The 27,966-nt window shown below is 41.8% G+C and overlaps 1 protein-coding gene across 4 annotated transcripts; it reads right to left on the reverse strand.

Moving 5' to 3' along the window:
- Positions 1-1,343: 1,343 nt before the first annotated feature.
- Positions 1,344-27,517, reverse strand: NCOA4 (nuclear receptor coactivator 4). Of its 4 annotated transcripts, none has more exons than XM_030798266.1 (10): positions 27,329-27,517; positions 13,096-13,250; positions 11,387-11,527; positions 11,115-11,203; positions 10,706-10,814; positions 9,813-9,902; positions 9,148-9,291; positions 6,491-7,477; positions 5,660-5,800; positions 1,344-2,861 (listed from the first exon to the last, which is right to left on the reverse strand). In XM_030798266.1, exons 2-10 carry the CDS (start codon positions 13,234-13,236, stop codon positions 2,856-2,858), a joined length of 1,848 nt encoding a protein of 615 aa, XP_030654126.1. In that variant the 5' UTR covers positions 13,237-13,250; positions 27,329-27,517; the 3' UTR covers positions 1,344-2,855. The 4 variants fall into 4 exon arrangements, with proteins under 4 accessions (XP_030654126.1, XP_003278233.1, XP_030654127.1 ...); XM_003278185.3 differs by lacking the exon at positions 27,329-27,517 and adding an exon at positions 19,849-19,978; XM_030798268.1 differs by lacking the exon at positions 1,344-2,861 and adding an exon at positions 4,936-5,462 and having other exon boundaries at positions 27,329-27,392.
- Positions 27,518-27,966: the final 449 nt, after the last annotated feature.

Consider the following 27,966-nt stretch of genomic DNA (forward strand, 5'->3'; position numbering starts at 1 on the left):
CATAGTGGTTGTCTCAATTTAAAAGTACCTGGGTATAAAGTGAAAGGTACCCTTGGCATTTTCTGTCCCAGTTGAGGCAAAACATCTTCATGTTTGTGTTAAAATGAGCTACTTGGTGGCCAGGTGTGGTGGCTCACGCCTGTAATCCCAGTACTTTGGGAGGCCAAGGCAGGTGGATCACCTGAGGTCAGGAGTTTGAAAATCAGCCTGGCCAATATGGTGAAACCTTGTCTCTACTAAAAATACAAAAATCAGCTGGGTGTGGTGGGTGTGCACCTGCAACCCCAGCTACTCAGGAAGTTGAGGCTGGAGAATCGCTTGAACCCAGGAGGCGGAGGTTGCAGTGACCCCAGATCATGCCACTGCACTCCAGTCCAGGTGACAGAGTGAGACTCCATTTCAAAAAAAGAAATGAGCTACTGGTGGCATTCACCAATAGAGCTGATACTAAACCACCTCAAGGTATTTCAGGTCAGTCATTAGACTAGCATGCTAGAACAATCTTTCCAACAATCCTGCTTCATTCCATACATACATATTAACTCACTCCTTACTAGGAATAATTAAGAGCTAGGTTTTTTTTTTTTTTTTTTTTTTTTTTGAGACAGGGTCTCACTCTGTTGCCCAGACTAGAGTGCAGTTGTGCGATCTCAGCTCACTGCAACCTCCACCTCCCGGGTTCAAGTAATTCTCCTGCCTGTCTCCCAAGTAGCTGGGATTACAGGCACTTGGCCACCACGCCCAGCTAATTTTTGCATTTTTAGTAGAGGCGGGGTTTTACTATGTTGGTCAGGGTGGTCTCGAATTCCTGACCTCAGGTGATCCACCTGCCCTGGCCTCCCAGAGTGCTGGGATTACAGGCGCGAGCGACCGCGCCCGGCCAAGAGCTAGATGTTTTTCAAGGAAGCCTTGGGAAAACTAAAGGACATGAGGCCAAGTTGTTTAATTTCTGAGTTTGTGTTCTCATCCACCGTATGAAGTTAATCATGTATAACTGCACTACAGGTTATACACATAAATATTACTGTATTAAACACCTGGTGGCTATGATTGGAGAAAGTAAACTAGGGCCTTTTCGGATGCAGCTAGTAAGAGGAATCCAGTAGAAAGGCACTGAGTCTTAGCTGAAGTCCCATAGGTTTTTTTTAAATAGATGTGAATAGTTTTTATAAAAGACTGAAAGTGGAGGTTAATACACCTATTGTTTGCTAATTTCTCATAAAATACACTGATGTTATTTTTATGTTCAAGCTGTTTCTCAGCTGGATTCCTAACCAAAAGTTACCACGTTATACAACACCACACTTTGTCACAAATAGTTTTACAAATAACACGCAACAACCATGGCTGTTACGCTTTTAATGGAAGCAGATACAAAATTCATCAATGCAAAAGAATGTTTTACATACTCATTAACATAGTGATTAATGTAAATTAATTTTGACTTGTAAAATACAGTGTGTTTGGCCTCAAAAAAGAAACTACAGAGCTGCAACTCAAGATAATTGGAAAGACTCCTTACACTGTTTTTGCCCACCACCTTTATATAATACTCCTAAATGATATCTGGGGAGGGGATTAAAAAATAATACAAAGCTCTTTTCAGCTGTGGTTCAAAGAACTCTAGTGAAGCTGTATGGCAATGACATTGTGGGACCATGAAGTTTCCCCAGAAGTATTTCCAATAAGAGGCAGTTAAGAAGCTTAATAGTTTCAAAGTCTGGAAAGCAGCAAAGATATCTTAGAGAAAACATTATAAACCCCACCTCTCTCCTACACAGACATTTTAAAGCATGGACGTAACTTTAAGGAGACTGAGAAAACATCAGTAGTTTTCACAAAGCTTCAATGAACACCCCAAGGCACAAGTGTTGAAAACGGCCTGTTCACTAAAACGTCACTTTTGGAGGTACAGGTATGCTGTGCTTGCAGTGAGAGAATGACTTTATCCCTACTTAAAAGCACCAGGTGTCAAGCTCAGCTTCCATTTACACAGGATGCACCAATAATCCCTAAGATAGTGAATGATTCAAGTACTATACTACATTTCCAACATGTCTTTTGCCTATTTGCTTAGTCGGTACTGGGGTTCTTTTAAACCCCGTAGGTCTGTAGAATATTTTAAAAGGCTAGAATTACCTCAAAAATAGTCTTGAAATAATACTGAGTCCTTCTAAAAGAGCTCACTGGATATTTTAATAACATTTACAGAAAGACAAAATTTGCAGTAGCTGAGTTTCTTTTAAGTGAAGAAGAATGTAGAACTAACGTGGGCTAAAATGTTTCGTAATTAATGTCAAAGATTGCCAAGATTATTAATATATATTTTGGTCATCACTATTGACCAGGTTAATTTTTTGTGCAAAATACACTATATATTAATAGAACAGGAAAATCATTATTTCAGACCACTAACAGAAGAAAACCCACAGCAAGAGAAGCATCTATAGGGCAATTAAACGTTAGGGAAGTTTACTAGCTTTAGAATACATCAATATACTTCAATAAACAAGAGTGTTTTAATGTACTTTTAGTAACGACCCAATCTAAGGAGCCTTGGAGGCTTGTGAAAAAGACGTATCCACAAAGATGCTGCATTTTCTAGTGTGGGGTGAATTAAAATACTTCTGTAAGAAGGAGGGAACTGAATCACCTCAGCATGAATAAACAGCATTTTTCTTTTAAACAGTAACTCATAATCTGATGATTCACTTTGCTTTACTAGTTCAAAATGAGGCAGGAGAAGAACTAAGCTAACTGGTCAGACCCAGAAACACAAAGATTTGGCAAGCCGCAGTCACTCAGCTCATGATGTGTGATAATCAGCAGAAAGGCTGCTCAACTCGTCCATTCCTTCACATCTGTAAAGAGACACCCACAGATAAGTTACTTCATTGAAGAATAAAAGCAAATTCTCCCTGCCTTAAAGCTCTGACTCATTTTCCAGTACTGGTGTACCTTGTTATATTGTATTTTTACAAATTGAGCATTTGTGTTATGAACTGTGCCCATTAAATATGGTAAACTTTTCATCGATAAATGTCCTGAATGCCCACCAAACAGCCTTTCCCCATTTCTCTTCTCTCTCCTCAGGCCTCCCTGTTCCCTGAGACAAAACAAGATTGAAATTAGACCAGTTATTAACCCTACAATTGCATCTAAGTGTTCAGCTAAAAGGAAAAGTCCCCATCTCTCACTCTAAATCAAAAGCCAGAAATGATTAAACTTAGCGAGAAAGTCATGGTGAAGGCCAAGAGAGGCTGAAAGCTGGGCAGGCCTTTTGGACCAGCCAAGCTGTGAGCACAAAGGCAAAGTTTTTTGTTGTTGTTTTTTAGCTTCTCATTCTCTGGCTGAAAAGTTCTTGAAAAAAACTAGAAGTGCTACTCCAGTGAACAGATGAATGATTTAAAAAGTAAACAGCCTTATTTCTGATATGGAGAAAGTTTTAGTGGTGTCGATAGGAGATCAAACTAGCCACAACATTCCCTTAGTCCAAAGCCTAACCCCAGAGTAAGGCCCTAATTCTCTTCAATTTTATGAAGGCTGAGAGAGGTCAGGAACCAGAAGTCATGTTTGAAGCTAGCAGTGGTTGGTTCATGAGGTTTAAGGAAAGAAGCCATCTCCATAGCAAAAATGCAAGGTGAAGTAACAGGTTATCCAGAATATCTAGCCAAGTTCGTAAATGAAGTTGGCTACACTCAACATTTTTAGTGCAGACAAAACAACTTCCTATTGGAAGAAGTAGTCATCCAGAACTGACAGCTAGAGAGAGAAGTTAATGCCTGGCTTCAAAGGACAGATTGACTCTCTTGTTAGGGACTAACACAGCCAGTGACTGACTGACTTTTTTTTTTTTTTTTTTTTTTTTTGAGACAGGATCTCCCTTTATCAACCAGGCAAGACTGCAGCAGAGCTATCATAGCACACTGCAGCCTTGACCTCCCAGATGCAAGATTCTCCCACCTCAGCCTCCTGAGTAGCTGGGACTATAGGCACGCTCCACCACACCCAGCTAATTTGTTAATTTTTGTACAGACAAGGTCTCTGTATGTTGCCCAGGCTGGTCTTGAACTCCTGGGCTCAAGCAATCTTCCTACCCCCGCCTCCCAAAGTGCTGGAATTGCAGGCCTGAGCCACTGCACCTGGCCACTGGTGGCTAAGTTGAAGCCAGTGCTTCAATCCTAGGACCCTGGAGAATTATGCTAAATTTACTCTGCCTGTGCTCTAGAAATGGAACAACAAAGCTTGGATGACAGCGCACCTGTTCACAGCATGGCTTACTGAATATTTTAAGCCCTCTGTTGAGAACTACTCAGAAAAAACATTCCTTTCAAAAAACTACACCCATTGACAGTGTACTTGGTCACCCAAAAGCTCTGATGGAGATGCAGAAGGAGATTAATTTAATGTTTTCATGTTTGCTAATAAAACATCCATTCTGCAGCCTATGGATCAAAGAGTAATTTCAACTTTCAAGTATTATTTAAGAATACATTTTTTAAGGCCCTAGCTGCCTAGGTTCCTCTGATAGATCTGGGCAAAGTAAACTGAAAACCTGGAAAGGATTCACCATTCTGGATGCCACTAAGACCATTCATGATTCATGAGAGGAAGTCAAAATATCAACATTAACAGGAGTTTGGAAGAAACGGATTCCCACCCTCATGGATGGCTTGGAGGAACTCAAGACTTCAGTGGAGGAAGTAACTGCAGATGTGGTGGAAACAGCAAGAGAAGTAGAGTTAGAAGTGGAGGCTGAATATGTGACGAATTGCTGCAATCTCCTGATCAAACTTAAATGGATAAGCAGTTGCTTCTTATGGATGAGCAAAGAAAGTGATTTCTTGAGATAGAATCTACTCCTGGAGAAGATGCTGTGTATTGTTGAAATGACAACAAAGGATTTAGAATATTAAATAAACTTAGTTGATAAAGCAGCAACATGGTTTGACTCCAGTTTTGAAAGTTCTACTGTGGATAAAATGCTATCACACAGCATCACGTTAGAAATATTTCGTGAAAGAAAAGGCAATCGATGCAGCAAACTTCATTATCTTAAAAAACCTGACACAGCCATCCCAACCTTCAAGCAGCTACCATCCTAATCAGTCAGCAGTAATCAACATCAAGGCAAGAAACTCCAACAGCAAAAAGATTATGTGTTAATGGCTCAGATGACCATTAGCATTTTGTAGTAATAAAATACTTTTTAATTGAGGTATGTATTGTTTTCTTCTTAAGACATAATGTTATTGCAGACTTAATTATAGTGCCTTATATACAACTTTTATATGCAATGGGAAACCAAAGTATTTGTGTAGCTCACTTTATTGGGATATTTGCTTTATTGCAGTGGCCTAGAACCAAACCCACCTTCGAGGTAGGTATATAAGCTACTAGAATCCACCTGGGATCTGAAAATTCCCAACGGTTACATCTTGAAAGTTCATTTTGAAGTATGCCTAGTTAGTTCATAAAGCAAATTCAATTAAAATACATCAACTTTTTATGAGCTCCCCGTCCCACCCTCACTTGCCTAATATACATACTATTAAAAGGGATATGGTTCAGTGAGCCAAGTATGACTTCGTATGTAAGACAAAACATTTATTTTATAAATAGCTATAATCTAATTTTCATGCTGGTGGCATGTACCCACCTGTAGAGGAGTTCGATATAACCACTTCTCTTTATCAACTTTAAGCTGCATACAGGCAAAGAGATCACAAACTGCAGGGAGGCCATAATGGTCTGGGGGGAAGTTATGTTCCTCCTGTAGAGGTGAATTAAGTAATACTTCCTGCAATAAAAGAGTAGGTTGCTTCATGAAAACTAGGAGGCATGAGACCAACTTATCTTCCAAATAGGGTCTAGAGAGAGTAATTTAAATGTTGGCCATTCTCTGTAACAACCAAAAACAAAGGTGACAATTGTTATTTCTACCCCAAATATTTTCCATAAATAGCAATAAAACAGGCTAGATTCTTCTTTCCTGAAGGATGGGGCCTAGGCCTGGAAAATGCACAAAAAGTTCATAAATCCTCCATTCCAAATTTAGTATTTAACATATTTAAGGATCTGGCTGGCCGGTTTGCAAGGTTTGGGATTATGAAATATAAAACTCTAGGCCGGGTGTTGTGGATCACGCCTGTAATCCCAGCAGTTTAGGAGGCCAAGGGCAGATTGCTTGAGCTCAGGAGTTCAGGAGACCAGCCCAGGCTGAAACCCCATCTCTACCAAAAATACAAAAAATTAGCCAGGCATGGTGGTGCACGCCTATGGTCCCAGGTTCCCAGGTGCACACCTATGGTCCCAGCTACTCAGGAGGCAGTAGCGCGGGCAGGGGAATGGCTGGAGCCTGGGAAGGGGAGGTTACAATGAGCTGAGATAGCACCACTGCACTCCAGCCTGAGCGACAGAGACCCCATCTCAAAATAAATGAATAAATAAATAAAACTCAAACCAGTGCTATTTTGATGTTTATGCTCACCTGGGCCTTCTTTCGAAGCAGCCACTTGTCTTCTCCAGAGGATAACTGGCTGAGGTTGCCCATCTTCTTTCCTGGCAGGACCCAGTCAGCTGTGTTAAAGGAACACCAGGAAGTGTTCATGGGGCTTTTAAACTTTTGTTTGCCAGCTCTGTCTTCAGTACTAGGCACTTCCTTGGGACTTCCTTCTTTGTATGGGGGCCTGATAAGCCACTCCGACAAGGGGCTGTTCTTTATGACTTGGAAGGAATCAGCAATTCTAGAAGGAGTCATTGCCTTTGGTGCTTTAGTTTGTTCTATTACTTCTTTTCTAGAAGGACAGAGCCACACATTCAGGGAATCTTTATGCTTCTCAGGCTCAGGTTTGGGTTCCACAGGCATACCATTTTTATCCTTTCCTTCTTTCTTCAGAAGCCACTTATACAGAGCCTCCTTCTCACAATTCTCATCACACACACAGTCTGCAAAGCTTGTGCAGGGCTCATTGGCTCTGCACACCTCCTCTACCTTACATGGGTCCTGATGGTTCTGGACAAGCCAATCCTCTGTAACCATGCTGGGGGTGGACAATGGTTTCTTGGCCTCCAAGTGGTCATTCAGGCACTTCAGATTGCCCAGGTTTTCAATCTCCACACCTTTGGGCTGGTTTCCCTGACAGTTGGTACAGGAGTCAGTCTTGACAAGCCAATCATTCACATTATAGGACTGGAACAAGAGCTTAAACTTCTCACTGGTTTCACGACTGCCATTCTCAGGCTTCCGCAGCTTATGGGATTCCTGGGGAGTCACTAGCCAATCTGATAGGTCCATCTTGTCTTGATCAGGAAGCTCTTGATCTCCAACTTTTTCCATTTCAATGGAGAAAGAACTAGTAGTGGAATGGCTGTTACACTTTTGATAACTTGGTTTTTCACTCTTGAGGAGCCAGTTTTCTAAGCCCTTTAGGTTTCCCCCGACATTATTGAAGAAATTGCGGGCTCTGGAAGAAGTCTACACAAAAAGCACACAGTATTAGTTTGCCAGAACAATTATGACTGCTTTGGAGATTCTGTCTGCACTTTTTTTTTTTTTTTTTTTGAGACGGAGTCTCGCTCTGTCGCCCAGACTGGAATGCGGTGGCACAATCTCAGCTCACTGAAAGCTCTGCCTCCCAGGTTCACACCATTCTCCTGCCTCAGCCTCCCCAGTAGCTGAAACTACAGGCGCCACCACCACACCCGGTTAATTTTTTTTTTTTTTTTTTGTATTTTTAGTAGAGACGGGGTTTCACCGTGTTAGCCAGGATGGTCTCGATCTCCTGACCTCGTGATCTGCCCACCTCAGCCTCCCAAAGTGCTGGGATTACAGCCATGAGCCACCGCACCCAGCCCTGTCTGCATATTTAGTGTCTTGCCCAGTGTTTTGAAATTTAAGTACACAAAGCCAAAAGGCAAGGGATTTCTCTGTTTAGATATTCTTACCTGATAGAAAAGGGTGTAATATGCCTTTACAAATAAAGAACACAAAAAAATAAGCAAAGGATATGATCAGGCAAGTCATCAAAGAAGCCTAATAAACATGAAAATACTTGGCCGGGCGCGGTGGCTCACGCCTGTAATCCCAGCACTTTGGGAGGCCGAGGTGGGTGGATCACAAGGTCAGGAGATCAAGACCATCCTGGCTAACAAGGTGAAACCCTGTCTCTACTAAAAAAATACAAAAAATTAGCCAGGCGTGGTGGCGGGCGCCTGTAATCCCAGCTACTCAGGAGGCTGAGGCAGGAGAATGGCATGAACCCAGGGGACGGAGCTTGCAGTGAGCCAAGATCCCACCACTGCACTCCAGCCTGGGAGACAGAGCAAGACTCAGACTCAAAAAAAAAAAAACAAAAAACAAAAAAAAACGAAAAAAGAAAATACTCAACCTCCTTACTAATGGAAGAAAAAACAAAAGGAAAATTGCTATTTTGTGTCAAATTCAGAGCAAAAAAACCTAAATGACTATTACTCTTAGGTTTCAGGGAAGCAGGTACCCTGAATATTCTGCTGGTGAGACTATAAACTGTTGGCAACTTCCTGGAAAGCCAAATTGGCAGTATGTATCCAAAGTCTTAAAGGGTAAGCAGAATTATAAATCTAGGAATGCAATTTCTACAAATGTACTCCTAAGGAATTAATCAAGAATGCACACAAATAATTGGCTGCTGGATGTTTAGGGAATCCTTTTTTATATCCAGAAAAACTTGAATTTAAATTACAGCCAATCAATGATATACTATTAAATACTTTACAGAAGAAATTAAATGACAGAGAAATATGTTAATGCTATCCTGGTGAAAAAAAAAAATCTACTCACCAAAACAGGACTTACAGAATGGTTCTTTTAAAATATGTATGTATAGAAAACTGAAGTATATAAATACTTCACTTTTATTGTTACAGTGCTTTTCTCTTTGTGTTGAGATTATGGGTCTGTGGGCTTTTTTAATATAAAATTATTTTTAAAATTTTCTACGATAAAGAGTTCCTTATTTTCTAAACTTTCTATGATGAAGAGACTATTAATAAATACATTTCCAGACTGCAACCAAAAAGTTAACAATGACACATACTACTACTGATTAGTAACTAACTCCACCTACTGCTATGTCTACTGTAGAAACAATAAAAGCAGCAACAGACCTGACTCTTCTCCAAGGTCTGCTTTTGGGTGAGCCAGTCCTGGGGGTTGGTGCTGGGTATGTAAGGAGCCTGATGACCACTGGCAGGTTTGCTTCCAGGGAGACATTCACTGAGAGGGACAGCTACAATACCGGATGCTGACTTCTGTTAATCACAAAACAAGGAATGTCAAATGCAGTAGAAAGTTCACCAAAAAAAGAGAAGAGCCACTCTCTAATCTTGGCTTGCCACTGACCCTGGGCAAATCATGTGCCTTCCCAGAGCTTCAATTTTCACAATTATAAAACAAGAGACATAGCTGATCTCTAGGGCTCTTCTCAACTAAAACATCTAGAAACCTTTATGCACATTGCCATTCCTTTAAAAATAAATCATCTCTATAAATTATAAAGAGGATCCCTCACAGAGAACCAGTATCAGTAAGACAGCTAATGATAATTTCCTGTGAACTGACTGATAATTACTTTTTCTGTTAATCAGCCCCGACAAGACACCTAAATTTCTATTTGGCATTAGGTCTCAAGGGAAGCATTCAATTTCATAAACTAACTCATTGCCACTGGTGCCTTTTTACAAATAGTAGCATTTTTTTAATGCTATATAAAACCCAAAGGAAGTATAAGCCAAGTAATGACTCAATTACCAAAAACAAAATGATATTTTACCTGCTCTGGCATTGAGATATAGCCTCTCTTCTCCAGGAAGGGCCCAATATTTGCTGAACTAGCATGAGCCATCAAGTGCTCAGGAATTTGCTATGAAATAGAGATAATTTAATCGTGTTATTTATGCTATGCTGCCAAAAAAGTGAAACTATAATTCCACATTTCCAAAATGTTAAAGCATTACCATTTCATTAGAAATACTGTTCATACTAAATTCCATGACTTACAGAATAGTTATCAAATTTGAGAATACTCTACCACATAACTATTATATAAAAAATCTTTACCAGAATTGGTTGTATTACCACTTTTAACAAGACCCAAACGATTGGTTCTTTATTAAAAACTATTCAAGCCATAAATTTTACAAAAAATATATCAAAAGTATTGAGAGAGATATATGAGGCATTCCGAAGAGTATCACTGAGTCTGTACTACATTCCAAGAACGACCAACCTAGGCACTTAATCAAAATATGAATTTTTTTTTTTTTTTTAGGTGGAGTCTTGCTCTGTCGCCCGGGTTGGAATGCAGTGGCACGATCTCAGCTCACTGCAACCTCCACCTCCCAGGTTCAAGCGATCCTCCTGCCTCAGCCTTCCAAGTAGCTGGGATTACAGGCGCCCAGCTAATTTTTTTGTATTTTTAATAGAGATGGATTTTCACCATGTCGGCCAGGCTGGTGTCGAACTTCTGACCTCAAGTGATCCGCCCTCCTCGACCTCCCAAAGTGCTAGGATTACAGGCGTGAGCAGCCACGCCCAGCTGAGAACATGAAATTTTTGAAGCTAATCAAATTCTCAAGAAAGTCACTATTCATAGTAATTTTTTTAAGACCAGCTGTGAGTCCAGAGATATGAGAAGTGCCCAATGAAGCATATGAGATTACTCACAATGGTTTTGAGAGACCCAAATGTGGTGATGGTCTGGCGCAGAGTAGTTGTGTCAGCTTCAAAGAGCAGGACAGTTGAATCTTCAGGCTTAAGGGTCAAACTGCCCAGTCTGGGGGAAAAAAACAAAATTGGCTATTTTTAAGGAATATCTGTTTCATCAACTTCATCTAAAACAAAAGCCAAATTGTGAGTAATTTTAAATGATGACACTTCTCTAAGAAACTCAACCAAAGGTAGATGGCTTATTCATGTATCAGCAAGTATAATATTAAATACATGAAGCAGAATGATCTTATCCTAGCAACACAGAAGTTAAATATAACACATGCAATGAGTTACAAAATCGACTTTCTTTTAGTATACCAAAGTTAAAGAGTCAAAACTTAAAATAAGCAAAAAAAGTCGTTACCTCTCCAGGCACACAGAGACTTGATTGGCTAGATCTTTGTTTTGGGTACACTCCATTTGATGAGTAAGACAATTGAACTGGCCCAGTAACTAGAAGAAAAATGAAACCAACTAGCCACAATGACACCAAAAGCACCAGATATACTCAAGTTACCAAACAGTACTTGAGATTAAACTTTTATCTGATCTATATTAACACTGCATTACAAGGAAGATACTTTCTGGCAACCAGAAGCCATGCTCAAACCAATTCTAGCCATGTAGACACCTTACCGAGTACAGCTGCTGAGCCTGCTGTTGAAGTGTCTCCTCTTTAAGCTGATAAATAAGGTCCACCTGTTCATACAGCCACACCTCACGGCTTCTAAGACATTCCAAGTGACGGCTTATGCAACTGTGAATCTGAGCTTTGACCTAGGAAACACATACATGTTAGCTTCCTAGTGTTATAATCCCAAAGAATGATGTTTCCCAAAGAATAGTGAGTTTCTTAAACTTTTTTTTGGGGGGTGGGGTTGGGGGGGGTCAGAAATCCTTTTTATTATCCAATGACATCTATGAAGTATCTCCCCAGAAAAAATGTGTATTTTCAAGATTTTGCTTATAATTTCAGGGTTTAGTGTTTCAAAGCCCACCCAAGGACCCACTAAAGCCCTATGGACCCCAATTTAAGAATCCTAGCCGGCCGGGCGCAGTGGCTCACGCTTGTAATCCCAGTGCTTTGGGAGGCCAAGGGGGGCGATCACGAGGTCAGGAGATCGAGACCACAGTGAAACCCCGTCTCTACTAAAAATACAAAAAAATTAGCCAGGCGTGGTGGCGGGCGCCTGTAGTCCCAGCTACTCGGAGAGGCTGAGGCAGGAGAATGGCGTGAACCCAGGAGGCGGAGCTTGCAGTGAGCCGAGATCGCGCCACTGCACTCCAGCCTGGGCAACAGAACAAGACTCCGTCTCAAAAAAAAAAAAAAAAAAAAAAAAAAAAAGAATCCTAGCCATAAAGGCATACCTAAACTCTTAAAATCCTCCTTCAATACCCAGCCTTCTAAGAGGATTACGTTTAATTTGGGTGTCCTAATCAAGAGAAAATACAAGAATGTACCAGGAAATACTGACCCCCTCAGTTTTCCACATAATTTAAAAACCTATGGTTTTACAAGTTTATCAGCAGAATAAAGATAGAGTATTAACTTAACAGCTAGCCCCTTATCTCTTTTCTCACCCCACAGAATGAGCGGTCCATTTACAGCAGGCCAATTTAGTAAAGAGATGTGCCACCACATGTCAACAGCTAGAAGACCATTAGGGTAGACAATTTAAGTAAAATTATAAACTAATGTTTCTGGAAGCATGAACAGTGATTCAAACAGGGCTAAATATAAAAATCCCAAGGGAAAAAGTCAAAACAGGCCATAAATTATCCATGACAATATACATAAGAAACTATATTTTAAAACACATTTTTTTTCTGTTTAATAAAGTTGTGTTTCAAAGTCATGTAATACTTGGTCTGACACACACAACAACAAAATACTACTGGAACCAACAACAGATTTCACTCTGGCTTGCCCTAACAGATAGTCATTTACAGAACAATGCCATTAACCAGCTAAAAGATGATGGGGAGGATGCTCAAGTGCATCCTTCATGCAATCAAGAGGATGCAGCTGATAGGATACTGCTCACTCATTTCATATTTTTACTGGTTACAGTACCTGAGGAATCACACAGAGGAATAATCAAAAATGCATGCTGAACAGAATTTTCTAGAATGGCACAGGGTTTTCCAGACTCTTCTAGCATATGCCTTAATTCCCCTTGGGATGAAAGGCACCAGTATATCAGGCAACTGACTGGGACCAAGTAGACCACACAAAGCATGGGGTGAAATTTTTTGCTGGCACGGAGAGACCAAGTCCTTGGCCATGCTCTAACCAGCCCTGTGCCAAGAGTCCAGACAAGAGAAGAGAAAAGCACATGTCACACCTCTCGCAAGTTATCTTTAATTTGCTGTTCAGCCCGGAGAACTCCACCAATAGCGAGCTCCAAGTCCCTCCGTGCATCACTACACCTCAAAAGGGGTTCTCTATTACTGGAGCTGCCACTCTGGTCTTGGAAGGTATTCATTCTCCTCACTGTTCCTTTAAAAGAAAAAAATATATATAAATAGCACCATAATTACAACCCAAAACCACCTTTCAATCATCCCTCAAACGATCATTCCAACCAGCTCCCATTACTAACTACTTAGATTACTTTCCAACACCAAACCTAGCACATAAGATACTCTTAATAAATATTGTCTCCTCCCTTCCCTCTACCACTGTTCCTGCCATAAAACTCTGTAATCTACTTTAGTGACACTTTACATGTGAATAGCTATTTCTGGAAAAATACACTAATTGTCCTGAATCAAAGAGCATACAGTGTCCTGAAAAGTTAAAAGAACACTGGAATATCATTTTCTATTCATAACACACATATAGTCATATGAGGCATGTGTTCCTCTTTGTAGATTTAGAGATGAAGACTAAAAGGTACAGAAGGATCTTTGATTACTTTCAAAATAAGCTGCAAACAATCAAGTTTAGAACACTGTTTAGAACATGGAATTTTTAATTTCCCCCTTTTAGGTAGAACTTTTTTTTTATTTAGGAAGAACTTAAGAATGACTTCACAGCTAGAAAGCTCTCAAAAATATAACATAGGGCCGGGCACGGTGGCTCACACCTGTAATTCTAGTACTTTGGGAGGCCAAGGTGGGTGGATCACTTGATCCCAGGAGTTTGGGACCAGCCTGGGCAAAATAGCCAGACCCCGTCTCTACAAAATATAAAAATTAGCCACATGTGGTAGTGTGCACCTGTAGTCCCAGCTACTTGGCAGGCTGAGGTGGGAAGATCACCTGAGCCCAGGAGGTCGCAGCTGCAGTGAGCCGTGATTGCACCACTGCACTCCAGCCTGGGTAAGAGGGTGAAACTCTGTCTCAAAACAACAACAAAAGAGAATATAACAGATATAGAGATACATGTTTTATATAGAGAGAATATATGTAATATATAATATATAAAAGAATGTGCATTATATATAACAGATTATATGTGACAAAATGATTTCATATGATTCTCATATAAAGGAGACACAGAAATTGGTGTGGGTAAATACAGAGTTCTCTAAGAAGCTTGGGTTTAGGAGCGAAAGGAAACAGAAATGGGAAGAACAGCATATAATGATATAATGAGACTGTAACACAAGAGTGTCAGTAAAGCCATGAAGTAAAACTTGACAAAAGCTACTGGAAGAACAATGACATGATTTTTAAACACTGAGAAAATGACAGCAGTGATTACTAGAGCTCAGAATAGGTTCACTAAGCCTTGTGATACCAGTTATTTCCTTTTGGATTGTTTTACTAAACTGGCAAGTCAAGGTAATGCTGTAGACACAAAGAGATGACAGAGGACTTGTGGCAAGACTGTATGTTATCACTGTGGACAAAGTGAATATCAGCTAAAGAGAAGCACAATTAAACTGAATAATAAGATTATTTTTTACAAAATACTCAAAGGATGACAGACTAAGGCCAGTTTGTAAAGTTTTTAGAGGCACATCCCTGTTTTTCCTAATTACCTGTATGAAAACACAGAAGACAAACATTAAAGCTGGAGGTAACATGGGGCTGTGACAGAAACAGATCCCAAAACAATCTCTACGTAGCTGTTCAATCTTACAAAACAAAATGTAAGTTTTTTCACTTTAATTAGGGAGGGCAAGGAAGAGAATAATTCCTTTGTAAAGGGTGGAAATCTTTAACCGAAAGTAAATTCTCTATGAATTCGCAGTGTGCTGGGTCTGTGGGAAAACATAACTTACATACTATTTGACTACATTTACCAAGAGTATAGTGTTTGTCACAGGATTAGCCTGTTCCATGTTTATTAGACTAAATTCAAAACTTACTTCTGAGTAACACGCTTTAGAAGAGGACACTTAGAAAAGGGAAAGAGGCCTCAAAACCATGAAAAACTTCTCCAGGAAGGAAGGCTGTTTAGCCTAGATAAGAGACATCTCCAGGAGGTCATGATTACCATTCTCAAGTATGTGGAGACCTGTCAACTAGAAGAATTAAATTTGTTTGGAACAGACACAAGGGGGTAAAAAACATTAATAGGAGGCATGTTAGGCAATATATCAAATAACTTCCTAACAGTCCTGAAAGCAATGACTTTCTGGGAGAAGCCAGCTTTGGGGTGAAAAGTGGCCTACCCAGTGTAGAGTTCTCCAAGTGGCTGACTGCCCATTTCAGACAAAGGAACTTTGCCAGGCCTTGACTGCATCTTTAAGAGTAAGTTTAGGGCCAGGTGCCTAGCTGAAAGCTGGATAGAGACAAAAGTGGTGAGTTCCTCCCTCAGAAATAATGTATTCTGAGGGAAGTGGGAAGAGCAGCAAAACAAACTTTCTGTCCACTATCTCAGCAAAAGACTCGGATTCAGGAAGTAGAGTTTCCACAAGAAACTGAACAATTCAGGAAATTTTTTAACTTCCCCTTGCTGATTTTGTTTTGTCAGTCTCTTTCTCCATAATCATCTATTAAAAAGAAAGGGCTGCCTTAATTGGATTTCACAGAAATCCCTGTGGAAATTTTTCCAACCCTGGACACACCAACAGTGGTTACTTTGCAGCCTCCTTTTGCATGCCATAAGCTGCCTATGTTAGGCAGAAGCGTTAGTGTGCACTTGGAACTCACTGCAGGGACTGTGAAAAATACCTGCATCACATAGGTGAAATGCTGGCTCTGATTTGGAGAGCTGGAGCATGACAGGCTGCTTCACTTTGCATTTAAGCCAGTCATGCAAGACATGTTTAGCAGTCTTTCAACTGTGTTACCCAGCCTTCTTCACCTGTGCCAAATTTCCCACTCTTAGATTCTCACCATTTGTGTGGAATGCCACAATGCCTGGCACAGTGTAAAATTGAATCAATAAAATTAAATTGTTGCTTCACAATGTCAAAACTCCAGAATTCCGGAACATATGGGAGACAAACTCAAATACATACAGTGCTGACTGTATTACTAGATTCCTAAAGCAAGTCCTCTCAATTCATTCACAAGTATTAATATTACACAATAAGAGTAGAATACAGCAAGAGTTCACACATTGGACTTTCCCCTTATCAGCTATAGACAGAATGTAGGATGAGATTTAAAAGTTACAAAACTGATTTTTCTACACACAGTTATTCACATTTTTTCAAACTAAAAGGAGTGTTATCCTTCAAAAGTCATCTTGAGAACTCATTTGTCAGCCACGAAGAAAATCTGTTTCATTTCTTTATGGTAAGTCCCAGGATGCTTGCCCCTTTGCTGCCTTTGGCTCTCTCTGTCCTTCCTCCTCCCTGTGGTGCAGTTAGAGCACAGTCAGCTTTCAGAGCCCAGATGCCAAGAAAGGAGCTGTGCAAAGGCTTGCCCTCTTGCACTGTGATGAAGAGGAAGCCTTCAGAGCTGAAATGAAGAGCCCCAACCATGGGTGAATTCAAATCACAGTGAGCTGAAGCCTAAGCCAGCTGTATGAAATGTTACATCCAAAGAGACTTATATGAGGTAACTAGTTCACATGGCCATTTTCAACAGTTATTCACCATTTGTTTCAGGTTCAAGAGCCAGAGTAGCAAGCATGACCGTTAAGAGGTCACTCTGGAGTCTGACAAACCTGAGTTCTGGCTGTGTCTCCAAGCTTGAGACCCCTGAGCTAGTAACATAATCTCTCTGGGCCTCAACTTCCTCAGGAAAAAGGGAGACAAGGATGGTAGCTACAGAGGGGCTGCAGTAAGGTTAAAGTGAGATATTATATGTCTACCGGCACTTAGCCTAGCGCCTGCATACCGTAAGCCCTCCACATTGCAGTGGTTATTGTTATCAGGTTTAGTTGACAGGCTGTGAACAGGACCTGACAGAATCCTTTAGCCATTTATCAGGGCTATGACCTTGCACTATTTGCCCTTGTGGAACCTAACTTCCTAATACATATGTGAGGAATATAGACTCACAGACTTAGGGGTAAAGAGGTCGTGCTTATTTAATAAATATTAGATTTCCATCTAGTCTTTCACTATACAGCATAGCAAAAGGCAATCTTTTATTTACTCCAAAAACTCAATGGTCTAAATCCTCTAATATATACCAAGTATAGATACTTTTGACTGTTGTCTTACCTGTAAAGAGATTGGACCAAATCAGCTGTGATCCTAGTATTCAAATCAATAAAAGATCACTAAAAATGTCTTTTTATCTTCACCATTATAATCCAAAATATTGCCTTACCATCTTCAAAAGAGGACTCCCTTAAATGTTTATGTTTTGAGACAACATTAAAAGTTTAAGTGCTTTCTAAAACTTCCCTGCCTCTAGTATCCCTGTTCTAAATTTGGGGGTAGAGGAAGTAAAGGAGGAGGAAACACACATACCCTTCAAACGAATAACAAAACCTGGAGTCTCCTCAACGAGGAATTCTTTAAACTATATGTGCCATGCTTACACAATGCTTTGCACAAATCTATTTGTGAAGTCTGAAGATCACGGGACCAGAATTGAGCAACTAACCACAAATGAAGTGGTTATGTAATGAAGCTAAGTCGTTATTGTATGGCTTAACCATAAAATTTCCAAAGAGCTGTAACTCTTGTGACCCACACAAACTACAATTTAAAGCTGAAAAATAGCTCCTCACAAGCCTCTTAAAAAAATAAAAAATAAAGCTGAAAAAAATCTTGGTCATGTCTTTAATATAACACTCTCATTCTACAGATGAAGCCACAAAAGCCCAGATAGTTTAAGTGACCCATCAGAAGGGCCACAGCCAGAAGGGGTAAGATTTGGGTTTAGAACTACAGTTCCCAAGGTCTAGTCCTGGGTTCTCTCTCCCAGATGAGCTTGTTCTTCCTTTAGTGTATTATCACCTGTGAAGTATTTTTACTTGCCAACACTAGTGATTAAAATTAACATTCCAATGGATTACTATTGAAATAACTTCCGTTAAGATTTTCAGTCAATTTTCATAGCCCTCAGTAAATTATAACCACAATTGTTCAGAATCTTCTGCCTTGGATAACACTAACAAAAATAAACAGTACTGGCCAGGCGCGGTGGCTCACGCCTGTAATCCCAGCACTTTGGGAAGCCGAGGTGGGTGGATCACCTGAGGTCGGGAGTTCGAGACCAGCCTGACCAACATGGAGAAACCCCGTCTCTACTAAAAATACAAAATTAGCCAGGCGTGGTGGCGCATGCCTGTAATTCCAGCTAATCGGGAGGCAAAGGCAGGAGAATCGCTTGAACCTGGGAGGCGGAGGTTGTGGTGGGCCAAGGTCGCAGCCATCGCACTCCAGCCTAGGCAAAAGGGGCGAAACTCCATCTCAAAATAAATAAATAAATAAACAGTACCCTTGTATGTCATGATAGGCTCAGAAAAACCGAAACACTGCCAAATACCAATGCAAATGGTTTTGATTCAACGTCTGTATCACAGCCACTCCAGGCTTCATTTGTCTGTAAGAATGAAAGTTCAGACTAGATCATCTCTAACCTCACCTTCCAACTCTCACATTCTCTGCCCCCCTTGCCACCTGCCCTTGCCCCTCCAAAGACCTCTACTTTTTACTTATTTGCCTGGCATCCTAGTCATTGCTAAAAGGCCAAGCATGGCATCTATCCACAGGATACCTATGTGTTCTATGAGTATTACACTCGAAATACTAACTGAACAATTTGCTTATCTTTGATGAGACAACCTGCATTAGACCGTCTGTAAAGCTTTTAGTTTAAAAAAATTATGTTAAAAAATATTTTGCAATTTTACCTTGAGACTTTTTTCACTTCACACATTCTTTCTTCCGTCTTTTTCTTAAAGGTTGATTTTGTTGTTGTTGTTGTTGTTGTTGTTGTTGTTTTGAGACGGAGTCTAGCTCTGCCGTCCAGGCTGGAGTGCAGTGGTGCGACCTCCGCTCACTGCAAGCTCCGCCTCCGGGCTTTACGCCATTCTCCTGTCTCAGCCTCCCGAGTAGCTGGGACTACAGGCGCCCGCCACCACGCCCGGCTAATTTTTTTGTATTTTTAGTAGAGACAGGGTTTCACCGTGTTAGCCAGGATGGTCTCGATCTCCTGACCTCGTGATCCGCCCGCCTCGGCCTCCCAAAGTGCTGGGATTACAGGCATGAGCCACTGCGCCCGGCCTAAAGGTTGTTTTTCATATAACTCATTAACTCAAGGATTATATGTATCTTACCCTAGCCCCAGCCCACTTTAAATTCCTTATCAAGACAAGCAGTTTCTGAAATCCAGAACCTGGTTCTCTGTAATCTTTTTAAAACCACACAAACAAACGTTAATGTCGCAACAGATTTAAAATAAGGTGATAATAAATTCACTATTGAACATTTTAAGATTTAACACTTCACAGATTTTACTAGGCTCAGATTTGTCCACCTTTTTACAAGTAACTGAGGGCAATAAATCCCAGCACATCAATTTTCTAAAGTAGTAACTGAAAACCGACCACAAGGCGTTTCTAATTCGAAAGCAACAGTGCCTCACGCGGCTTTCTAGACTTCCCAAAAGCCCTTTCAAAGCGGCCTCAGGAGCCCTCAAGTCAGCCGCTGGGACCCGGCTCCTGCCCGGCGCCAGCCCTGCAAGGCTACCCGCCTCAGGGGCTCCCGCTACGGCCTCTGGGCTCGCGGACGTACCTCACAGGCCAGGTCACCGACGCCCCAGCTGCCCGGCAAGCGACAGGCTGCTTTACCCCTGACCCGAGTGCGAAAGGTCCCCGAGCTCGGGCCGCGCCCCGCCCGCGCGTCACAGGGCGGCCACCAGCCAGCTGGAGCGCTCAAGCCAAGGGCGGGGAGGAGCGGAAAACTCCGCCCACTGTTACCCTGCTCCCAGCCAGTCCCTGCTGGCGCTCGCGGCCCCCCTGCAGCTCCCTCGCCGCTGGGCCTCCCCGCTAGACGCCTGCTGCCCCCGCCCGGCCTCTCAGGGTAAGGCCAGCTAGAGGGACCTCAGATGGCACTTGGGGCTCCTCTCCAGCCTCTCCCTCTCCCCACTTGCTCCACCCGATAATGGGCCCAACTCAATGAGAATTATATGAACTATAATGAATTACATGAATTAAAATGTTTAGGACAGTGCCTGGCAATATAGCCCCTACCTACCTGTGACTATCATGCTTATGGTACTTCTAGCTTTCCCTTTTCTCCAAGATAATCCTCATAGCCTGCATATGCAATCAGGCCAAAAGATGAAATCTAGACAACGCTGTAATTCTATTACCTTTTAGTCGATTTTTTGAATGTAGAATACTTGCTGTTGTCTACGTATATAAAGCTGTTTTTGTTAATAGTAAGAGTAAAGCAAAATCACATGAGAAACACCAAAGGGGAACACTAAGGAGCCATTACCCTAAATTAAGTATCCCTTAGATTTCAGATGAACAGAGTGGAACTGCGTACTTTGTCTGTGATGCATACAATTTCTGGGACCCCAATCCAGGCATTCATTATCAAAAATAAGAAAATTTCTCCCTAATTCCAAATGCCCTCCTTGGATAGTACATTTCGTAAAGACACAAAAAAACCAGACATACTTCTGAATGACTGAAGTTACAATTTTATGGTCCTTTTTACTAATTTACATCAATGGCAACAAAGAAGGAATTCTTAAGTCTATTAAAATATAACTGATGTCAGGAACTTTCATCTATTTTATATGCCTCTGAAAAACGGCTGATCACAATGTAAACACAAAAAACCTTTGTTGGCCATCACCTACTTAACCAATGGTCTCTGTTCCCTCTCTAAAAGATCCTGACCAATGCCCCAGCACAGTAAAGTCTTCAGCTACTCCCCTATGTATATTTTCACTGAGTTTCACAGTTATATTCATTTGTGTTTCTCCTCAAGCCAGCTGTAGCTGTTACTATAATGATGTGATTTATTAAATATTACATAAACATAAAAAGACTGAGAAAGAAAATCATAAAAATCTAAAATTCTGCACTCAGACCACTTTACATGTAGCTTTTTACTCCCTTATGCTTCAGTATTTGCCCTTGTGTCTTTATAAAATGTTTAGGTTCTAAAGGGGAAAAATGCATAAGGTATTTTACATCTCTTCTGCTTCAAGAATTTCTATGCTGTCTCAAAACAACAACCATCCATCCCAAGCAGATCATCTCATCTAAAGCAGCATAGCTCTCCTATGGCTCCCCATTTGCCAACAGGATAAAGTCCAAATTTCTTTTAAAGGCAGTAAGGCTCTTGAGTTAGGGTTCTCCAGAGAGATGGAACATTATATAGACAGACATAGATATAGACATAAAGACATATACAGATATAGATATGAGAGGGGATTTATTAGAGGAACTGGCTCATGTGATCAGCAGGCTGAGATGTCCCATGACAGGCTGTCTGCAAGCTGGAGACCCTGGGATGCCAGTACCATGGCTCAGTCCAAGTGCAAAGGCCTCAGAACCAGGAAAGCAGATGGTGTAACTCTCAGTTTGAAGCCAAAGGCCTGAGAACCCAGGGGGGCACTGATACAAGTCCTGAAGCCCAAAGCCTGGGGAGCCTGGAGTTCTGTTGTCCAAAGACAGGAGAGGAAGAATGTATGCCAGCTCCAGCAAATAGATCTGCCTTTTCAATGTTTTTGTTCTCTCTGGGCCCCAGCAGATTGGATGGTGCCCACACACACTGAGGGTAGATTTCCCCCACCTAATCCACTCTGATTCACACCCTAATATCCTCTGGAAACAGACACACCCCAAAATAACATTTTACCAGGTTTCTAGATTTCCTTAATCCAGTCAAGTTGACACCTAAAATCAACCATCACAGCTCTCTATTTCCTGGCCTCTGACTCTCCTGCTGTCTCCCAGAACAGCTCCCACACCCTAATCTACTGGACAGCTGTTCTATGCATAGGATAGTTTGGTTTATCTTGTGCAGCTTGGCTATGCCAGTTCTCTCTGTCAGCAATGCTAGTCTCTCCTCTTCTCCCTACCTGTCTGCTTTTCAAGTCACCATCACTAACTACAAAGCCTTCCCTGACTGAGCACCTCACTCCTCAATACTTTTGGCCAATAGAGTTGGCTGCTCCCTCCTGCATTACCACTGTAATCTGTATGGGTTTCCGGCAGGACGCCTGTAACACATGTTACCCTATTGTTACATGCCTGCCTCCTTAGCCTGAGGGCTCCATGAGAGAAGAAACCATGTCTTATTTATAAATTAATAGCTTTGTACATCCTAATACTAAGCAGACAACCTGGTATCAGTACCTTGGCATTACCAACCGTTCACATTCTATGTGTGCCACTGAATCGACATAAAGAGAAGAATGTCCCTGGCAACTGTACAATGCTTCACCCTAAATTCAACAGAGGCCTAAGACATTTTGGACAAACGGATGAATACATGATAAATTAATGTTTAGGTTCAGACTAGCCACAGTAAGTATGGTATAGTTCTGCTTTAAACATAGATAATCAACTTGATGTCCCACTAAGGCCTGTATTAATGCAGGAAGGTTTTTTCAGAGAAAGAAAATGTTTCTAGCACAACTATTACTTTTGGCTTTTTTCAAACAAGACAAAGCTGGCAAGGGTGTTGCCACTGAAAGTATGATCCCAGAATAAGTGCTGAGATAGTGTCTTTCCTGCTGCCAGAACCACAAAGCTCAGCTTCATGGATTCACACAAACAGCAGCAAGATTGTGGGTTAAAGGGGACACATTTACTGTATTTTACAGCCAACTCTGGATTTTTTCTTCAGAGTTGGCAGTACCACAGAAATTCTAACTGAATTTCAAGTTGAATACTGGAGGGACTATATTCAACTTGAAACTTCTTGCCATAATATAGTCAAGGATAGGAAAATATGTTGACTTATCTACTATCACAGTAATAATGCCATTTTATCCTGATTTTATATGGCAAACACTTTGTGGTTCTCCCCGTAGAAGCCAACAAGTGATAAAATATTAATATTTTCCCTCCTTTAAAGCCTGGAGGACTAACAATAATGCCAAAATAAAGCTCAAAACACACCTGAGATTATCTTCTTTTGAAAGCTGAAACCAAGTATGAAAAGACTTAACTTCTCCCCCATGACCAAACTGACAACAAAACCTTTTAACCTATTTTGTGAGCTACTCACTACTTCACTGAACCAAACTGCCATATTTGTAGAGCACTTAGGTAATGCTGCATAAGAGGAATATTAAGCCCCAAAGGTGCCCCCAAACATACTGCTAACCCCAAAGAGGAAGATATTGATTAATCAAGCCAAGCAAAATTAGGGATGACAACTTGGGATAAGAATGACTAAGAGTGGGCCGGTCGCGGTGGCTCACGCCCGTAATCCCAGCACTTTGGGAGGCCGAGGCGGGCGGATCACAAGGTCAGGTCAGGAGATCAAGACCATCCTGGCTAACACGGTGAAACCCCATCCCTACTAAAAAATACAAAAAATTAGCCAGGCGTTGTGGTGGGCGCCTATAGTCCCAGCTACTCGGGAGGCTGAGGCAGAAGAACAGCGTGAACCCAGGAGGCGGAGCTTGCAATGAGTGGAGACCGCGCCACTGCACTCCAGCCTCTGTGACAGAGCGAGACTCCATCTCAAAAAAAAAAAAAAAAAAAAAAAAGAATGACTAAGAGTGTAGAGTCATTCATATCAGAAGTTAAGCACTGCAATGTTATGATTTAACAATCAAAGAAGATAAGCTGAGAAGGACAATATGGCAGCTCCTCTAACTGACATACATGGAGATAGTATTAATGCCTACTAGCTAGAGCAACAGTGGTCAACTGGGCCCCCATTCCAGCCTAGACCTCCACATTGTTCGTGTGCGTTCTATGTTGAAGCAATGTGTCCAGACATAACTATATGAAAACAAAGTCAAGATGAAAACCTTGGATGAAAATTTTAAAAGGACTAAAAAATAGCAAGGAGAGTAATAAAAAATGCCGTGGCCTTCTACAGTTCTTCCATGAAACTGAACTTAACCCAGTGCATACATATTGGTTGGGTGGTCTGTTATCGACACTTTAGGCTTGCCTTTGCAACCTAACCAGTATGTGAACAGAGGCAGTGAATTCACTGCTGGTTTCAGTACTGCTTGAGAAAGTGCTCTCTGAACCAGCAGCACATTCCACTGTATATCCTAAAGAGTGACAAATCTTCATTTTCTGAGGCTAGGTATACTTTCTTGGAAAGATCTGATGACTAATATATATGTAAAGCACTTAAAATAGTGCCTGATGCACATTAAGAGCTATATAAGTATTACCTATTTTTATTACTTTTAGTCAAAGAACAGGATATGGCCGGGCGCGGTGGCTCACACTTGTAATCCCAGCACTTTGGGAGGCCGAGGCGGGCGGATCACAAGGTCAGGAGATCGAGACCACGGTGAAACCCCGTCTCTACTAAAAAAAATAGAAAAAATTAGCCAGGCGTGGTGGCGGGCACCTGTAGTCCCAGCTACTCGGAGAGGCTGAGGCAGGAGAACCCGGGAGGCGGAGCTTGCAGTGAGCCGAGATCGCGCCACTGCACTCCAGCCTGGGCGACAGAGCAAGACTCTGTCGCAAAAAAAAAAAAAAAAAAAAAAAGAACAGGATATAACAAAGACATAAAGTTCATCAATTTCATTATCATCATCTCTCTCCAGGACTCCTGCAGAAACCTCATGACTGCTACCTACTCTTCCCCTCTACCCTTACTCTTCTCCTCCTGCTGCTCCTTTAGCTTAACAAGGATGCTTCTGCCTCAGGGCCCTTGCACTTTCCTCCAGGTATCCTCAAGCCCAGGCCTTCACTTCCTTCAGGTGTCTGCTCAGAGGTCATCTTCTCATTGAGGCCATTCCTCACCATCTTTTATTTTTAAAAGTCTTGCCTCTACTCCCCCTTAATATGTTTTATTACTCTCCATAGTACTAACCACAATCTGGCACGTAGCAACCATTTATTTCTGATCTCCCTTCAGAAAACATACTAGAAGGTAAGTTCCACATGGCAGGGACTTTGTCTTTTTGTTCACTGTTGTATAGTAGGTGTTCAATAATTAATTACTGAGTAAATGAATTCAGTTAAGTATTTACATCTAGTCTACTATGTGCCAAACCTTTTTTTAAAAAACTCATTATCTCAATTAGCACTCACAAACCATTAAAGTGGCTATTATCATCACCATTAATTTAAAAAAAAAAAGCAGACTTGACAAGGTTAAATATATTACCTACAGTCACAAACTTCCAAGTAGAAGAGCCAAGATTTAATCCCAGATCTGAGCCCAAAGTCCCTAACCACACCTGGTATGTTGAAGGAATCATTAAGTATAAGGTATTATGTATTCATCCAACAACTATTTATTGAGTACCTAAACTGACACTACTGTGATAGTCCCTGAGAACACAATGGTGAGCTTGCCACCTAGAGGAGAACTCGTGTCGTAGATTCACCAACCAAGCAGAAAATACTAATTCTTTGAAATAAGAGACTGAGTTCAAAGTCCATCAGCAGCAGCAATGACTGGCTCTGAATGCTAACACTATGTGAGGGAAAGTATTATAAAACACTAACTTAGGGACTCTCAACCGGGGGAGGGATATGTGTCAGGATATCCTAGGGAGTTTTATGAAACCCCTACACCGGATCCTGAGATTCTGGCACAGCTATGCTGATTTAATAAAAAAAAAAAGGGGGGGGGGGGTGAGGGGTACTATGTAGTTCTAAAATATCTTCTCTCCCTTTGAGAAGGACATCTTCCTCCCCTTCCATAGCTCAACATGTTTTTCCATTTCCGAAATGCCTGTTTGCACAAAGGTAATAATGTAATTGTAGAGATTTATTTAGATAAAAACTACCACAAAACTTTCAAAGAGTAGGATTTTCCTCAGAGACCCAAGGACAAAGGCTCCCCGGAAGGCAGGAAAGGAGAAAATGAAAGGAATGTTATTGTGCTGGACTTTACATATATTATCTCATTTACTTATCTGAACAAATCTGCAAGCTAGCAAATCTTCAAATGAGAAAACCAAGTAAACTGCCTAAGCCATTGCATCCTTAGGGTAAGCCTTTCTCAAACGGTCTCATGTACTTTAAAGTTTGGAAATGTCACTCTAGGATCTCGGTACAGAAATGGGCCAACTATGACTTCCTGTGCCATCCTCATTCCAATAAGTAACTCAAGAGTCTCTATAAACTTAGTTCCAAATTACCAAGTGCATGGTGGCAAGCTAAGTCCATCCAAAAGGCAGTTACTATGGTGAACCCGACCTTGATTAGAAAGTGACACAAAAAGGCACAGTTAAAAGGAAAAAAGCTCTGCCCTTGGGGTCAGATAAATTCTAGCACTCTGACTTCTGTCATTCTACTTCTGCCATTCTTGATGGCATCATTCCATGTTAAATCCCGTGCCACGTAAGATTATGATTATTGTTTTCCCCACAACAAGAATTTAGTTCCATGAGAATTACGTGTCCATTTTTTTTCATTGCTATCCTCAACATCCTGAACATACAGGCACCAAATAAATGATTGTTGGTGGAATGAACCAATGAATGAGCAAGCCTTACTCTTCTCAGCTGTAAAACAGAGATAATCAAGCTATTTTTCGGGATTATTGGGAGAATTAAATGTGACAGTATGTGTTTGGCACACAGAGGGCCAAAAAAACCCAGTATCTTCTTTGCATTTCCACCTGACAAGCTAGAAATGGATTATGTTCTGTGCCCGTTCGGCAAAACAGACCTCGCCTCGCCCCACATCCAAGCAAGAGGCGAGAGAAACAGGAAACTTGGAGCTGTCACACCTAAAGAGAGGGGAAGGCCGGCGGAGAGCAGGAGGCGTCCGAGCCGGGTGTGAGGAGGGTCGGGGAGGAAAGGACAGGGCCACGGCCGGGCACGAGGAGGGTCGGGGAGGAAAAGACAGGCCCGGGCCCGGCGTGTGGCAGGAAGTCGAGAAGGTAGGCCCGGGCCGGCGTGTGGAGGGAAGGGGAGAAGACAGGCCCGGGCCCAGCGGACAGGCAGGAAGAGGTGCCCGGGCCTGGCGTGTGGAGGGAAGGGAAGGGGAAGGCAGGCCGGGCCCGGTGTCGGTCGGGTCGGGAAGGGGCGGACAAGTCCGGGCCCAGCGGGCCAGCGGTCATCGAGCCTCCACCCGGCCCACAGCGTTCTTACCAGGTCCGAGTGCCTCTCCAGGCGATCCGAGGAGACCTTGGGTGGACTGAGACACGGCCCCACACTAACCTACGGCTCAAAGGCAGAGTTCTCGCGACAACACAATCTTCCTCCCACACCTCTTGCCATACGTCTGACAGTCTCGCGAGATCTCCGCTCGGGTCAGCCAGAAGCCTTTGACTGCCCTCTAGGAGAGGCAGAGCGCAGGCGCACACTCACCGCCCCCACCCCCGCCCTTGCACAGTGTCCTTTAGCCTTTCGTGAATAAATCTAAATTAAATGAAGCAAATGTTTTTTTGAAGGCAAATTTGGTGTCGAGGACCATCCTAAGTGATTCAGATGTCCTCACAAGGTAGATATTATTTAGTTTGAACATTCAGATGCAAAAATTAATATCATAAGACACAAAAGGCCATATGTTGTATTATTCCACCTTTGCCACATTTGTTTTTCTAAAGATTGAGTAAATAGGCCGGAAGCAGTGGCTCACGCCTGTAATCCCAGCACGCTGGGAGGCCGAGGCGGGCGAATCACAAGGTCGGAAGATGGAGACCATCCTGGCTAACACGGTGAAACTCCTTCTCTACTAAAAATACAAAAAAATTAGCCAGGCGTGGTGGCTCGCGCGTGTAGTCTCA

The sequence above is a fragment of the Nomascus leucogenys genome, chromosome 18, assembly GCF_006542625.1.
Source record: "Nomascus leucogenys isolate Asia chromosome 18, Asia_NLE_v1, whole genome shotgun sequence".
Lineage (NCBI taxonomy): Eukaryota > Metazoa > Chordata > Mammalia > Primates > Hylobatidae > Nomascus > Nomascus leucogenys.